This window comes from Lycium ferocissimum, chromosome 5 (assembly GCF_029784015.1).
Source record: "Lycium ferocissimum isolate CSIRO_LF1 chromosome 5, AGI_CSIRO_Lferr_CH_V1, whole genome shotgun sequence".
Classification (NCBI taxonomy): domain Eukaryota; kingdom Viridiplantae; phylum Streptophyta; class Magnoliopsida; order Solanales; family Solanaceae; genus Lycium; species Lycium ferocissimum.
The window spans coordinates 69,294,391-69,311,167 of NC_081346.1; the positions used below are offsets into that span (position 1 = coordinate 69,294,391).

General features: G+C 35.6%; 1 protein-coding gene across 1 annotated transcript; it reads right to left on the bottom strand.

Annotated features, from left to right (window-relative positions):
• Positions 1-1,752: 1,752 nt before the first annotated feature.
• On the bottom strand, positions 1,753-15,343 carry LOC132057984 (uncharacterized). The gene is made up of 19 exons (XM_059450558.1): positions 15,091-15,343; positions 13,411-13,650; positions 12,755-12,850; positions 11,246-11,298; positions 10,977-11,073; positions 10,781-10,854; positions 10,528-10,682; positions 10,281-10,306; positions 9,599-9,709; positions 8,670-8,746; positions 7,962-8,028; positions 4,726-4,791; positions 4,041-4,148; positions 3,788-3,918; positions 3,500-3,566; positions 3,349-3,404; positions 3,195-3,279; positions 2,859-2,929; positions 1,753-2,763 (listed from the first exon to the last, which is right to left on the bottom strand). Exons 1-19 carry the CDS (start codon positions 15,232-15,234, stop codon positions 2,250-2,252), a joined length of 2,238 nt encoding a protein of 745 aa, XP_059306541.1. The 5' UTR covers positions 15,235-15,343; the 3' UTR covers positions 1,753-2,249.
• Between the last annotated feature and the right edge of the window lie 1,434 nt (positions 15,344-16,777).

Below are 16,777 nucleotides of genomic sequence, written 5' to 3' on the forward strand. Positions count from 1 at the left end.
CGTCCCCCCCAACCACCACCAACTCTCCCCTATGTATTTTATGTTTATGTGTGATGGTTTCATATGTGAGACATAAGTATCTAATTGAATAATATGCAAAGTCTATGTCGCAATGATCAAGAGGTCACAATTCGAATTGTAATATCATGAATTCGGTTGAGCACTACTTAGTTTAGGTTGATTTGTTTGAAAGGATAGAAATGAAAGAAATAAATAGACCAGAGAAGAGAACACATAAGTAGTAACGATATTTGCTCAGTTTTGGTGATCTAGTGATAAAAGTGCAACACATGATATACGAATTAGATATCCATCGCGAGCTAGAAATCCATCGCAAACAAAAACATGATATATAAGTGAAGAACGTTATATTAACGGACCCATTATTTATCGAGTTTCGAATTGTGTGCTACTGACCCTCGAAAACTTTTTGGTTATCCCAAAAAATTAAGATGATATCTTACTCATTATTTATCATCTACTCAATTACTTATCATGTTAAACATTTCTGCATTAAAGAAAATCTTGTTCTTTCCATGGTAAAGATTTTGGCTTACTATATTCGAAACTTGTGCATTCAAGCCTTTAATCCATTGTCTCACCAAAGAGCAACAAAACTCCGCATTTCTAACATCCAACCGGTGAGACTCTGACTAAAAATGAAATGAACAAATAGGAAAATGTGAATTTATTTTGAGCCTTATACTATTGTTACTAGTCATGTGAGGTTTGTTTTAGTCTCACAAGTTGGTGGACTCAGATCTTACACTTTTGAGTCCATAAATTTTGAATCCACTAAATTGTGAGACACAAAAATGTCTAACACAAATAGTGTCAATTGTGTGAGACACAAAATAAAAAAATCCGAAAACTGCCCATATACTATATAGAGAGAAATAATAGGGAGAAGGAAACATGCAGTGGGTATAAAATGTAGTTTGTTGATTGATAAGAACAAAAAAGAGTTGAGAGAACCAAGAGATTTGCACAAATAATTTGGAATAATAGGGAGAAGGAAGCATGGAGTGGATATAAATGTAGTTTGTTGATTGATACAAAAAGGATTTGAGAGAACCAATAGATTTGCACATATATTTGGATTGATTTCATCATAGACTTGTAGTTCAGAGGTAGAAATCACCACCATGCCCCTGCTCTAGCACTCTGCTTCCTGTCTATGACCGTGGCGGATGGACAATATAAGTAACGAGTTTATCTGAACCCAGGTTTTCGATACATAATATAAAGATATATGTAAAAAAAGTACTAAATTTCTTAACAAATAGTAATAGATTTTGAAGCCATAATTTCAAAACGTGTAATGAGTTCAGCGGTAAAATCCTAAAGAATGAACCCATCAAATCAAAACCCGAAATCTGCTTCTGGTCTGTCACTGTTGTTTTTGCTATTGCTACTATTCCACATCAGATTCCTCACATGACTTTAATCTGACAAAGTTCAAAACTAGACATGCTCCCAACTGCCAACCTTCCTCAACTGGCCCAACTTCCAGTCTCCATTGCCCTCTTCCTATTAACGCTACCTTCAGCTTTTGCATTCCAAAAAGAATCTGTATAGCATATAGGTTCTTCTTACCAGACCAAAAGTAACTTTCTTTCACTTTTGGCTTTAGGCATCTGGTATACCGAACACACTCGATGGACTAATCTAGATTCATACTGGGTAGGCCCCACTATGGGAGTAAAGCGTTGTCTACCAAGAGGTTCTCCATTCCCAGTGCTCGAATCCGAAATTTCTGGTTAAAGATGGGAGATCTCAACCATTCCACCATACCACTTGGTGGTTTTTACTTGAAGAAGTACTGCTTCAACAGTTTCAACATTTAAGTCTAGTCCAGTAAATTTATGAAAAGGATAGTACATAGAGAGAATCCATGTGTACACCTGAATTAAGTCCGGACGTTATAAAAACAACGTATTTTATGTACAAAGATTCATCTAATACCATAAAAACTAAGTGTAAAGTGACTTAAGAGGTTATCTCCAAAGTCCACTGTTGAGAAAACCAAGCTATAGGATATAGCAATACATTCTGTATCAAATTGCCACAATTTTGGCCATCTTTTGGCTCAAGAAAGTAGCCAAACAGTACATAGTTGAAGCTATGCGCTATAGGTTATAGCATTACATTCTGTATCAAATTGCCACAATTGGCCATCTTTTGGCCTTTTGGCTCAAGAAGGTAGCCAAACAGTACATATTTGAAGCTATCTTCTGTGGTTGGGAAGTTCATTTAAAATGTAGTCTTTCTTTGTCAACGACATCAGACTCCCAGTCATTGATCTCCTCAGAAGGGTGTATTCTACTGTCATTCTCAAGTTCCAGCTCGAGCTTCAATCGAGACAGCTCAGCGGCTGGATCCAATGACTTCCCTTTCCGAAGTTTTGGCGACTTGAAACTGGACTCTAGCGACCCTGTTGTTTGATTTATAGCTAATGAAAGACTTCTTCTGACATTCTCTCTCATCCATCGCCTTGGTGTTAGTACCATAGTTTCTGGATTGGACGTATGGTCAGGCCTTGGCGTCTGGATTCGTGGAAGCGCATCTACAAAGGACGCCGAATCATCGCTTGCTGGCTGCGTAGGAGACGAAGGGGAACTTTCAAGTGTCTCTTTTGATTTTGCGGCCTCAGCCTGCCTTGCTAGGGTCTCGAGTTCCAGTGTTGGTCTATTAATGGATTCGAATTCGTCTTCTAGCTTTTGAAGAGCATCTAGTAACTCTTTCAGTTTCTGATCACCTTTCCTGGTTAAATCTTATTATTAATTTTGAGGTCATCATTACAGAATGCTACTACCACTAGTGGATATAAAACAAGCAAAATAATTACACTTCATCACCTAGAGATCGCGCCGTCTTGCCCATAAAATTGTCTTTTTATGCCGTCCACTACACTGAACACTGTAACTAACTGCAAATTAATTATAGGAAAAAGATAAACAGAATACCCACTGACGAGAAATAGCAAGGAGAGAATAAAGAAGGAATAGAACAGAAAAAAACAAATAAGTTAGAGATAAGTACTACATGTAGAAACAAACAAATGCAGACTGAACAAGAGTGTCAAGCAAAATCAAAACCTCCAGTAAAATGTAAATACTCTTCCAGTGGAGAATGATCATGCTCGAGACTAGTGAACAGATCAGACAGTGTCAGAGAAATAAATATCGATGTACCTTAGCCTCTGCATTCAGGTATTCTTCCTCTAGCCTTCTTTTCTCTTCAATTGATTCAGCCTTCTCATTGTTCATAATCTCTGACCTGGCAATCAGACATTAGAAACACGATTCCCTCTAGAAGGATACTTCAAAGAAGTGTGAATTATGATACCGTTTCAAGTTTTCTGCAAGTTCCTTAAGATTTGAAATGGAAGGCCCCAGCCCATCCTGTTGCAAAGGAAAAGACAATCTGTTCTCAGTTTGACTATCAGATTATAATCCGAAGCAATAATCTTAAACACCCCACATCGAAACAGTCATACCTTGTACATTGATAAGACATGGATTGCCAAGTTCACCAGATAATCTTCACAATTGTCCAATTCATCACTTGACATTTGAAAAGCATATCATTAAGTAAACACTCTCCAAGAAATCCTATTATTCAAGGATATATGCATGTTGAAATAGCAGCGGCACAGCTATTTTAATTTCAGTTTTACTGCTAGTTAGAAATTTAGAGAGCCAGAACAGTCAAAGTAACATGGTAACAACTTTTTGCATATAAAAAGAAAGCATAACCCATAGGCATATCAAGGAAAGCTCCATACTTGACCTGCTTCTGCTTTTGTTTGATGTAAGAGGACTCAAAAGTCCATGAGTCTTCTAAGAAACTAATAAATGCATCGCAAACATCTGCTTCTGCCCTATATAATGTCATCGATTTAGACAGCTCATCTTCCTGAATTTAGGATTGAAGATATTAGATCTTATAATAAGATGGTCGTCCTGCAGACTACAAAATTATGCATCAACTTCATTATAGATAAATTCCATGACCATACTGCTTCATAGTTGCCCTACCTTCACCTTGAAGTGTTGAAGAATTTGATTATTAGCTTCATCGAACTGTTCTCTTTCTTCCCTAGCATTGTGAAGACGGGCATTTGCTGAAACCAATGCAACTTTGACCTACCCAAGCACTCATTGGACACAGCATGATCAGTGATAAGAATAATGATTAGAAATGCAAACATTATAGCATTGTGTAGTTCATAATTAATTGACAAAAGTTCTTGCATTTCACAAATTCAAATTCTCAATGACTAGACCCCACCTGGTGGGATTATATTGGGTATGTTGTCGTTGAATGACCAGGGTCAATTGAAGTAATTTCTGGAAAATTCATGCTTGAATGTTGATATAAGGGAATATCATAGACTATTTTCTACATGCTCCTCAATTCAAGTGACACATTTTCAGGAATATTTTCCATAAACCATTTGATGCTCAGGCAACTCGAACTTCATTGAAGCTGAGGCATTTTTACTCGAACTTCATTAAAGCTGAGTCACTTCATTTCTTCATTTCTTTTTACATCAAGTGAGACACAAACTCTTGTATATTAACAACCTTCCATCAAATGGTAGATGCAGATGAAGTGGCTTTTCCAACCCAAGAAGTTCAAAAAAATTAGAATAGAAGATTGATGGAACATATTTTACTCCAACACACACACTTTCTGTAAAGAAGAGAAAACATTGGCTACCTTCTTTAGCGCTGCTTCAAGTTCATCTCTCTGATTCTCAAGTGACTTAATTTCATCCTCAAGTTCCTAGAAAAGAAAATCACACTTCAACAGGTGAGTACAATCTCTGATCAAGAAAATTATTAACTAAGTGAAAAACGTTTTATTCCATTTTCAAGAACTAGAGGCTACTGAGACACTTTCACATGTAGGAAATAGTTAACATTTGGCTGGCTCTTTGCAGTAATTGTGAATCTAACTCAAAATGAAACAAAAAATGAAAAGAACAGATGGACTAACGAATAAAATCATCCGAGCATCCATTGCTTGGTTACATGAAGATTCAGAAACAATAAGAAGTAAAGAAACAAATGTTTGTGTGCCAGGAAATCAAGATTAAGACATGGACATATGTTATTTTAGGAGCTTATATGTTAGAACCCGTATTTTAGTACAGTGGAATAATCTCGGATTAATTACGATAAGTTAAGGACAAAAATTATTTCGGGATACGAAAGTCGGGATTCTTGACCTTCGATTTTATTTTGAGATATAAGTTGTGCGTGAGGTATGGAACGATTAGGAAAATTTGGGGCCAAAAGTAATAAAAATTGGAAGATAAAAACCATCCACAATTTCCATGGTTGGCCCAAAAATGGTGTTCAAATTTAATTGGTCCAACACATTATGTGGGCCAATATTTTTGTACAACTCAAGGGGGATTAAAAGATGACTTGCTAGTCATCTTTAGCTCATTCCACACTTGCAAAAAAAAAAAGAAAAGCTGAAACCTCCAAGGAGGAGCTCACGGCCAGCCCTAGAAAAATTCAACCTCCATTTCTTTTCCTTCCAAAAATATTTTGTTGATGAAAACCCACTATATTGAGGTCCCTAAGTAGCGTGGAAGCATTGTTGGAGCGTTCAATCCACTATTTCTCATCTTTTGGAAACCCTAGGCTTGTGGAAGTTGAAGAGAAAAAGGTAAGATTTGATCTTGTTCTTGTGTTATGAAGGTTATATTCATGTTGTAGTATCTTATTATGGTTGAAAATCATGAAATAAAGAATGGTGAAGTGGATGCCATGTATGAGGGTTGGGCGTGTGATGGGTGTTGTTGTGTTGTGATTGAAATTATGAACTAATGTGTAGTTAGTTGATTATGATCATTGTAAGGTGAAGAACAATTGGGAATCATATATATGTGTATGTGTAGTGTTGATTGAAATGGGTCACATTATATGACAATGAGCGAATGAATATCGCTTAATGTTTTAATCGTCGTCGCCTTGAATTTTATGTTGGAAATGAATGTTCATTGGTTCAAATTGAGGTTGTAGATGTTGCGGACTGATTTGGGGGCTTTTGTATATTTAATGTAATTGGTATATTGATGAGATAGCATTGTTAGAATGTAAATTGGGGATACAAATCATGATTTGAAAATGAAGAAAAATTTTTAAGGGCTGTCTCGGTTAGGGGGCTGTTTCGGGTAGCTTGGGAAAAATTTATGGATTGTTGGAAATGTAGTATGAATTGCTTAGAATGTCTTGGAATGTTTTGGTATGGGTTCGGGTTAGTATGTGAACATATAAGCGATGATGTAGCTTGAATGTAAACCCTAATGTAAGTTGTTAAATAATGGAAAAGAAAGCTATTATTGTTATTTTGTCTTTCGGATTGGTTGTGGGTGTTGTTAGGTTGGTTGTTGTTGTTGTTGTTGATTGGTATGGCCGAGTTGAATATATTTTCAAGGGAAATAAAGAATAAATCGCTTAAGTGCCTATGTTTAATATTGGATATTCATTGGCATATTTGTAGACTTTGGAGGCCCGAGGTGTAGATTGGGTTTTACTTTAGATTGGCCGAGTGCGTACGAGGTATGTAAAGCAACCTTCCTTCTTTCGGCATACCTTAGTTTCACATAAGATTAGAGCAAGGAATTCCAAATTCGAAAATCCGAGCAATGATAATCGTTATGATCCTTATATATATTCTTTGGCACTCTTATGTATGTTTTGATGAAATATGAACCATTATGTATTTGAAGTAATCGCTTTAGAACCTTGCATAGAAAAGGTTCAACTTTAAGGAATTTCGTAATCTCGAATGCCATATCTTATCGTAGAGATCGAAGTTTTTATAGAAGTTTGCTTGATGTTTAATGGGTATGTTTTTCATAGGCGGGCTCGTCTATACTAACGGGTCCCGCGACGTAAACTCATTTGAAACAAAAAGTGATAATTATTATTCATTTCCCTTCGGGTTTATAATAATGATTTTATGCGTATGATTCATGTAATATGATATCGTTCGCCGGTTCCGGCCGGATTACATTGTCGTGCGCTTTGTGATACATTAGGTGTTATCTTGTGTTTATGGTTCCGCGCTCCTCGCTCGAGGGGGTTCCACGTTATCTTTGTGATTGGCGTTATCTTTGTGTTGTGATGTGTGACGGGGATTCGGAGATTTGAAACTTTTACGGTGTTATCTATGGCGCCATCGACGAGCGACCATATTTAATAGAATGTCCATCAAAATTTATACTTTGAAAATAAACATTTTGATATTTTTAGATATGTATTATTTTCTTTTCAAGCTGGGAGATTTTTCATGCCGCAGTACGGACGTTCGACCGTTTCGCCACTTGCTTTCTCTCGGTCAGGAGCTTATACTTTTGAATATATATTCTGCAGTTCATGGGTACGCTCCTTGTTTTGTGGGTCCTACCTTTGGATTCTGCAGGGGAGAATATATGATGCTTTACTGGCCATGTGTGGCGCTTTGTTGGTATTTTACGTACGCGAGGGTTATTTTGGTTAGTCAGGTAAAACAAAGGCTCTGTAAGTTATCTAACTTTGAAACACGGAGAATGTCTCACGCTCCCTTTGGGTTTATTGGTAAATCCATGCATCTGTACAAAATAACTGTGTTTTGCCTCATTTTAAATGTATTAAGTTCCCTGCAATCATAATAATTAACCCTTATAACCATAGTTAACTGACCTATTAAAGATTTAAATCTTTTCTCTAACAAACTTTCATTAGTAAAGAAAATAGTGAGAAAGATATCTGAAGATGATCTATCGAAGCAGAGAATTTGAAACGCGTCAAAGGTGGACAGTTACTAGCTTCGGAAAAGAGAACTTTGAAAGAATCTGTATCTAACCACGCCATCAAATCATTTCCAATACATGTATATTCACCGACTACAAAACAGTTAATAGAATGTCCATCAGGAATACGTGGAGGAAATCTTACCTTTTCAAGCTGGGAGATTTCACCGGTTTTTGCTATACGGAACTTAAGAGCTCCTTCCTTTTGGATTCTGCAGGGGAGAAATTGATGAAAGTGGAGAATGTCTTAAAATGAGAACTAGATATCCCCATTAAAAGAAAAAGATGGCTCCTTTAATAGGAAATCCAAAACTTCCCATAAGGAATAACTTGGCATTAATAAAACAGTATAAGCATACTTCTATCAAATGCTAGTAAGTTTACAGTGTTAAAAGTATCAGATCCATTACTGGAAACCAAAATGTAAGGCTACCCTTGGACTAGAAACTACAGAAAACAATAAGTTCCTTCTGAGAAACAATAAGTATGTTTTATAAAAGAACTTGGGCTGTTGCCTGTGCTCTTTGCAATCACTCTAATGCACTAGTTAACCTTTGCAATATTGCTCTCTAATAGTGGTCTGATGTAAACTTCCAGGTTCAGTATCACATTTGACACCAAAGGATCTTTCTCTTTTCAGTAAACCTCCACCTAAGATGACTTAGTTACCAGTTATAGATCAGAACTGAAGCGTTTGCAAAAGAAAAGCACATTAAATTATTCTTTCTCATTGAGAAACAGGGAAGGGTAAGATCACGGTGATTGCAGTTGTAAAGTAAATCTCATTTATAAGTTCTTTTTCACAGAGGGGGAGAGAGAGTGAGTAGAAATGACAAAAGAGAGAAACTCAAACCTGTTCTCTGAAATTCGGACTTCAGTTTTTGAAGCAGAGCTTGAAAGAGACTCTGATAAAACCTTCAACTTAAAAACCTATTTATACGGCAAAGAGAGAAGACAGTTCAAATGCATAAAGAACAGATCCAAATATACCTGTATGTAGAAGAGAGCCTCTATAGGGTTAATTGCACTATGCGGGCTTCTTAACTTTTTGCATCATTTCCTAATGATCAGGAAAGTCAGAAGAATCATCATCCCCATTTTATTCTACCCCTCGGAAGGCTCCCACATTGACACTTTTTTTTCCTACTTTTGCAAGTGCATAATTGGTTTCGATGTTTAGCTGATGATTAGTTATAATAGAGCTTGTACTAATAAAGGAAATGAAATGATCTTTGGATGTACCAACGCCATTTATTTTTACTTCTTTGATCACTATGATTAGTAGTTCTGATTGCAGTCAGTAAAGTAAAATACAGGAGTAAGAAACTTGTCAAATGGATACAGATTTGTCTACTTTATTTCTGAATTTATATATTACAACAAGGTGATACAGTGAAAATAATAATGATCGATACTTTAGTGGATTAGGTATACTTACCCCCTTTATCGAATATTATTGTTCTCGTGGAGTATGAACCAGGTCGTTCTTTGTGGTGCAAAGGTAGTGGAGTAATTCATAGGTTACTGTTAGTAAGAAATCCATTTTTGAAAGCTAAGCTAAATGGATGTGATCTAGTTGTAAGAGACGCCTCAATAAGAGAAAATATCTCTTACAAGCAAGCAAGCAACTTAAACAACTCCATAAGAAGTATCATCTCCTGTAAAAGGTGATCTGTGGATCTTTCAGGCAGGTGTCATGCCCAGGGTACAGAGCTATGACCATCACCTCAGCCGATCTTATTTTTATGGCATATATAGCATGTCATCATTTAGAAAGCATACCCTTTTGGACAGACTTTCAGGAACATCCCTGCCGAGCAAAGCCTTCTTCTGTAATAAAAGTGCTTCCATCTTGGATAAGAATTGAAGCTGAGAGAGTGCTTCTTTCAATCCCTGCCATAGAAAAAGCATCCAGTTTCAATATTTTTTTAAAAGGTCCCATCAATTTAATATGAACCTAATGATTTAAGTTTTGTGTTCTTTTATATGCCTAAAGGTTATATCATAGTGGAAAAACATAGATCCACATATGCTGCTAGGACTATTATAACTGATCCATCCAATGGCTGAATATTTTGTTTCGGAAAAAAAATAGCAGAGATATATTTTGGGCATAGAGTGGGTTGATAAAATTCACAATAAGAACAGGAACGTACAAAAGTTGCAGCGTCTTTTGAAAATATTAGCAACTACTAAAGGCAGGTCTAAAGGACTTTATATTGAAGTGTCTTACAAGTGTTAAGCCAGATAATATGTACTGATATAGAATGACATCTGAACTTCTAGAAAACTCTTCAGTCGTATAATTTTTTTTTGTGAGAACAGTAACAGTATATTCATCAGCATCAAGGAAATGCTGGCCAACCTATTAAGTCTGGGACAGCCATGATGTGTAAATATTTTCTTACAAAATTAATTTCTAAATGTGTGGTACACTACTTTCTATAAGATCTTTACGACATACAGATTTTACAATGAATGAACCAATTCCTAGACAAACAAAGATATTAATCCCATTCTTTTGGGAGTATAATAATTAGAAAGGAGCTATGTATTTGTTAGACAAGAGGAAAAAGTGGAAGTTCATAAAGAACATTCATATTTTATTGCTAAGATAATACCTCTTGACACTTTTGTTCCCCCACCCCAAGAAAATTTTCTGGTTTCTCAACTATGGTGTTTCTTGCAAACTCATTGTTAGATAGCATAACTTGGTAAAGAACAAAAACTGGGAATCGAAATCCAACTTGCCTCTGATGTTGCATTAGTTGCAACTTTAGAAGACTCGTTTTCATATTTGCTTGATGGCAGTTGTAATATCATCTTGTCTAGTTTTTGATGTATGTTTGAGACTTCAGAATCTATTCTGATTGCAGATCACAAAAGAAGAAAAATTATATATTGCAGTTTATGCAGGCAATATATAAAAGATCCATCATGATAAAAGGATAAAGATCTTCACACCTCACTATATCTGCATTTATTTTCAGTCCAGCAATTGCACCTTGTGCATGGAGAAGCAGCTCTTCCTTCTTCGCCTGGGATGAATTATGGGAAATTTGATGGACTTACAGTTTTGTTTAATAACATACTAACCATAACTCTTTGGATCCTAGAGCAACATCACTACCAGGCAAGCATAAGGAGTTTGTTCCCTTACCAGCACTTCTTCTTTATAGCTTGAGAAAGCTTTTGCCAAAACTTTTATGCTGCTCATGGTTGCTTCACGAACTTCTTTCCCGCCCGTAAGACAGAGCCTAAAGAGTGAATAAAATAGATCAGAAACCAAACAAACCTGGTAAATGTTCTATTTATCCTTTTTCCTTGAGTTCAGCACACATTTCTGTAGTGACTCAACCATGCATATAACTGATTGGTCTGCCATAGAAGCTCAAAAAGAAATCTGAAGGAACAATATTGGAAAATCACCCAAATATCTCCATAAGTAAAGAGACTTCTTCTGTATCAGGTGCTTCAAGAATCTGTTTCAAACAAAAGAGTTAAGACCAGTTAATCCCTATCAACCGAACGCACATGTTACTGAAAGATGAAGCAAAACAGTTTCAAGGTGATAAAGCAGTCTCTACACTTGACATTGTGAGGGCCACTTTTCCCATCTCTTCTTTGATGAATGTCCTAGACAATATTCTTGACTATTTCCAGAAGCACTGAGGGGCTTACTGGAAATAGCGATGAGGCTTCAATAGAAGATGATGGAGAACACGAATCTATAATCCATATTTGGCAGTAGAAGGAGAGGAAAAGTTCTTTTTATAACCGCTCATTATATATGGATAAGCTATAGGAACACTCCTTTCTTCAGAGTACAAAAGGTCGGTTCTTCTCAGTTCACTTTTGTGTACAAAACGTACAAAAGGGTTACTCATGATGTCTATTCATGATGATGAATTCTTGTTTCTGAGGTTTCACATGAAGAATGAGAGGCTCCATTAATACATGTGGCACAAAATGGGAGTTTGCAGCCCCATTTACTAGAGGTGTACAACCTCTTCAACCTTAAAAGAAACAAAAAACCAGTTGGGGCAACAAGCTATGTAAACTTGGGAGCAGCTCTGAACCTAAGGGGCCGTTTGGTTGGCCGCAAAAGGATAATAAGTAAAATTCCACATAAAAGAATATAATATTTGGTTTGAAACATAATAATAACACTGCTGAGGCCAAGGCTTTAGAAATTGGGTGTCAGTGCTGCATCGTTACCAGGTTTCAGAGTTAATGACTGAACCACTCTTTGTTGATAGTTAACTGGATTGTGGCTAAATAAATTCCCCCATGGAACCTGAATGCTATTGTTGATGCTTTGAGAAACATGTTGAAGAGGTTTAGTAAAGTGTTAATCCAGCATTGACTTAGACAAGCAAATGTTGCAGATGCATTGGCCAATCACAACTTTAACTTCATGAGGAAACTTGGTATTATGAAGATTTTCATATCCCCGTAATGGCAAAGACAAAGAGGATGATGGACAGGTGCAAAATGCCTAATTCCAGGATTAGGCTATTCAAAAGTACTTTTGTATTTAGGTCATGACATATAGATCTTTGTATAGTAAATATAATCTTTTGGAGGCTTACATAGTCTAAGACAAGATCATGTAAAAAAGAGGGAGCCCTTTTAAGTATGATATATGAATCACAGTATGACACACCACAATGATGGGCAACACCATTGTAAGAAGAGGCTAACTTTCAAACTTTGTTTTAGGAGGTGCCGTCCCATATCCCCCTCCCTCATGTAATCACTTTTTGGCAGCTAATATACGGGTGAGGGCCCAGAACTAACCCCCCACCACAATGGTGGATTCTGATTCTCAAAAAAAATATAGAAGCAGTGGGGTGAAATGATAACATGTTGAGGAGCAATTGTCAACATATCAAGCAGGTATGTAGCACCAACTAGCTAAGTTGTTTTTTAGCTTACCATTGAAAGTATCATTCCTTCAAGAGCTTGACTGCTGAGAAACACATCTCTAAAATTCAATGGTTCTCCACCAAGATCAGGATCATAATATAAAACCTGTCCATGGTAATGTAAGCAAATATATGAGGAAATTATAACAGGCAAAAAACAAAATAGTCAAGGAAGTTGATCTATGATAAAACAGTTTATGAAAAGATTCCATTTGGCACTGGAGAATGGAAAGAGTATATCTTGTCGTTGAGGATACTTAAAGGGCCCAACTACTACACTTCATGTCTAATATATTATGGGAGAGGAGAATTACTGTGCTCTCATGGAACAATTAGATATATAGTAAACACAGGTATATGGCTAGATGGCTTGCCATATCCTGGAATTGAGAAAGGGGAACCAGATAATTGGAAGCTAATTTTTGAGTTGTTGTAATCTGTTTTACATGAATCAACCTAATTTTCCAAGAACTTGCCACTATGACAGATTACACTATGAATTTCCAAACCTAACACAACTGAGGCATCTGAACTAAAACTGAAATCATGTAAATATTGGTCTCGTAATGTCGTAGGGTTTCCTGAAGATTGAGTCATAAATGGAATATTAACATCCTTCATAAAGCTGGAAAATTCACAAAATGGACAGTTCAATGACTTACTCACCAAAGTTGGCTCACGAGGAGAATTCTTGCCATCATCCGTGGTATAAATAGAATCAATGCTCTTTGGAGAAGGGGAAGAGACAGGTTCACTAACAGGCAGAGGCAGTGATAGTCTCTCAATCTCTTTCAAAGCAACTAACCATCTTCGTAGTAACTGAACTCTCTCTATACCTCTACATGAAACAGAAAGCTCTTCTAATGTTTTCACCGCTTGCTTAAAATTCTGATAACTCCGAGACCCCTAAACCACGAGGAAAAAAACAAGCATTTAGTTACTGAATATAACAGGAAATATTTGCTAATTCTATCAATCACCTATGTGTCAATCCTATTTCGCTGCTATATTAATCCTCTAATCCATTCCGCTTTCAGTCAGGAAATCCATGATAATTACTTACTTGGGGAAAAAGTAATTCTTTTTCAGAAGAAAAGATATTGAGAAGAGAGAAGTGAACAAGAAGAACATAATTGTGGCACTTGAAAGTTATCAAAATCAGAAATAGAGTGTGGCAAGGGTTGCAGACAGTATCTTCTCTCTTAGGGATTTCTAACAGCTTCAATAGTTCCATATGTACTCAGTATGTAACTGTCTCCACTTAAACTAATTAGAATTCCATTGTCTCCGTAAAAGGGTTTCAATAATCAATAGAAACTGTTGAAGATAAACACTGAATGCTGGTTTCCACATCAATTTTGGAATTAAAGGAGGTAATCTGTAACACTGGTAAAATCCAATAAAAAGCAAACTTTTGTCAAATACATTAGTGCTATTTAAAGTGTAAGCTACATTTGGAAGACAATGTAGAAACGCTAATAGCTACATCTATGTCCAGTTTCATCCATAAAGACCAATACTACTCAGATACAAGGCAAATCCAAAATTTAAAGTCTATTAATGCACCAATTAATATTGTATACATATATTTACTTTTTTTCTTAAATCTACTATATACAATATATATATATATATATATATATATATATAGTTCAAAGTTTATTCATACATTTTTTCCTCAGTATACATATATATACACACACAAGCATGCACATAATCCGAGTCTAAGGCTTATATGTTGAATTAGCCTCTAAACGGAATTTCTTAAAACTGTATAAACGCATATATTCAGTCTGAGTCCTAGACTTATATGTTGGATATCACATATACATATTTTCAGTTTTTTCTTATAATGCTGAATTCACATATATAGGGACGGAGTTTGACCCCGTATTTGTATAAATAATTTATTCAGAATCCAGTAAGTTGTCTTTCTAGAATTCAGAACACACATACTCAAAATCCTACCTCCTTTTTTGCACATATATCTATGTATGGAGAGAAAGGAGAGAAGAATTAGTCATATGGAGCGATCTAGGAGTAATTTAGGAACACCGGAAAGGCATTACAAACAAATAATTAATTCAGAATTCAATAATATGTCTTTTCTAGAGTCCAGAATTCATAAACTCAAAATCCTAGCTCCTACTCTGCACATTATATGTATGTATATATGGAGAGAAAGGATAAAGAATTTGTCATACGGAGCGATCAAGAAATAATTCATTTAATCCGTATAAACATTTTATTTAGAATCAAGAATCAATAAACTCAAAATCCTAGCCGCGCCGCGCCTCTGCGCATTATATGCATGTAGGGAGAGAAAAGAGAGAAGGTTTGTCATACGGAGCGATCAAGGAATAACTTGGGAACACCGGAGACAGCATTACTGGCTTGTTGGACGACAGAATCGGCATAGTAACGAAGGTTTCTGTTGCCTGCGCCACCAACTTCTACAGCTTTGCTTACCGCCGATCGCAGCCATGACATTGCCGTTGATCAAATAATTGTATTTTGTTGTTGAAGAAGAAAAAGGGGAATGAGACATTGGAATTGGAAGTTTGTTCTTGTGTAAGGGGAAGAGAAAGGAAGAGGTCAGTCAGATTGTTAGGTAGTTAAGTTAGTTAGTTCGGGTCTCTAGCCTCTCATTTCGCGCCTTAATTCTCTTTCCTCCCTCCCTTTAAGTATGTGTGTCCTTTTCTTTTCTTTCTTTTTTTCTGGTTTTTTTTTCTTTTTTCCAGCAGATATTGCTAAATGAGAATTAATCTCATGTTTAGCTAAGCTTTTAAAATCAGCTTATTTTGAAAAGTATTTTTTTCAAGAAAAGCAATTTGTATTTGACATATTAATTTAAAAAGCATTTTTGAGCAGTAATTTGTGTTTGGTCAAACTTTTAAAAAGTGTTTCTAAGTGTATTTTTTTCAAAAGTATTTTTGGAGAGAAGCTATTTTCTTTTAGCTTCTGAAAAACTGCTTCTGTTACTCCCAGAAGCACTTATTTTCTCTCAAAAGCTTGGTCAAAAACCTCACCTTTTTTTTTTTAAATAAGCACTAATTGACAAAAATAAGTACTTTTGGAGAAAAATAAACTTGGTCAAACAGGTTTTAAGTAAGCATTTGCACATAAAAATTACTTAATTCTTTTAAAGCCACGTAACATTTTTAATTAAAAAATAAACTAAATGATTTAAAAAAATATCCATCAGCGAAAAGGATATATTTGTGTAACGGCAGGGTGATATATGCACTACTTTTTTAACGAAAGATATATCTACTCTAAATCGCAAAGTTGTGGGCTATATTTGCCCTTTTAAAATTGTGGTATTATTTTCACATGCATCTAACTTGAAAGATATGTAACTCACCTTCAAAAAAATGTTAGAAAATCAATCCAATATATTATTACCAAACGTTGCTTTGAAAAATTAAAAAAAAATAAGTTATGGACAAACGAGTCCTCAGTACTCTCTCCGTTCACTTTTACTTGTCCACTGTGAACTTTGCAAACCCCTCAAGAAATAATAAATGAAGTGCTTAATTTGCTATGATACACATATTAATTGGTGCATATTTTTAATTAATTTGAAATGAGTAAGTAATACTATGGGTAAAACAGGAAAAAAGAAATTGTCTTTTCTTGATAGGCTAAAAATGACAAGTAAAAGTGAAAATCTATTTTTAAAATATTGGATGCTAAAAATGAACGAAGGAGTATGATTCTTTTGTCTGAATTTGGCCTCTATTTATGAATGACAGAACTAACTTGCATGCACTTCTACTAAGTATTAATATTAATACGTTGTGCAACGTGCTTCACTCCATAAGCACACGTGTGGAGTAATTTTGCGTACCAAAGTTAGAGCATATGGACTCACACTTAGGGGTCATTAAGTATAGAGATTAATAATGCATCAACTAGAATTACAAAACATATAATGCAATTATTATTTTTTGCCGGGCTTTTGGTTCATTATATTAAAAAAGGGTTGGTTTGGTGACACAAGGTGCACTTTGCAACATTGTAAATATTTGTA

Excerpts from the sequence above, each read along its gene's own strand:
- LOC132057984 (XM_059450558.1), bottom strand. The coding sequence starts at position 15,234 with ATGTCATGGCTGCGATCGGCGGTAAGCAAAGCTGTAGAAGTTGGTGGC. Across the intron at positions 8,747-9,598 it reads CTGAAAGTCTGTCCAAAAGG|GTTTTTAAGTTGAAGGTTTT; the intron begins GTATGCTTTCTA and ends CCGTATAAATAG. Across the intron at positions 2,930-3,194 it reads ACCTGAATGCAGAGGCTAAG|TTAGTTACAGTGTTCAGTGT; the intron begins GTACATCGATAT and ends ATTAATTTGCAG.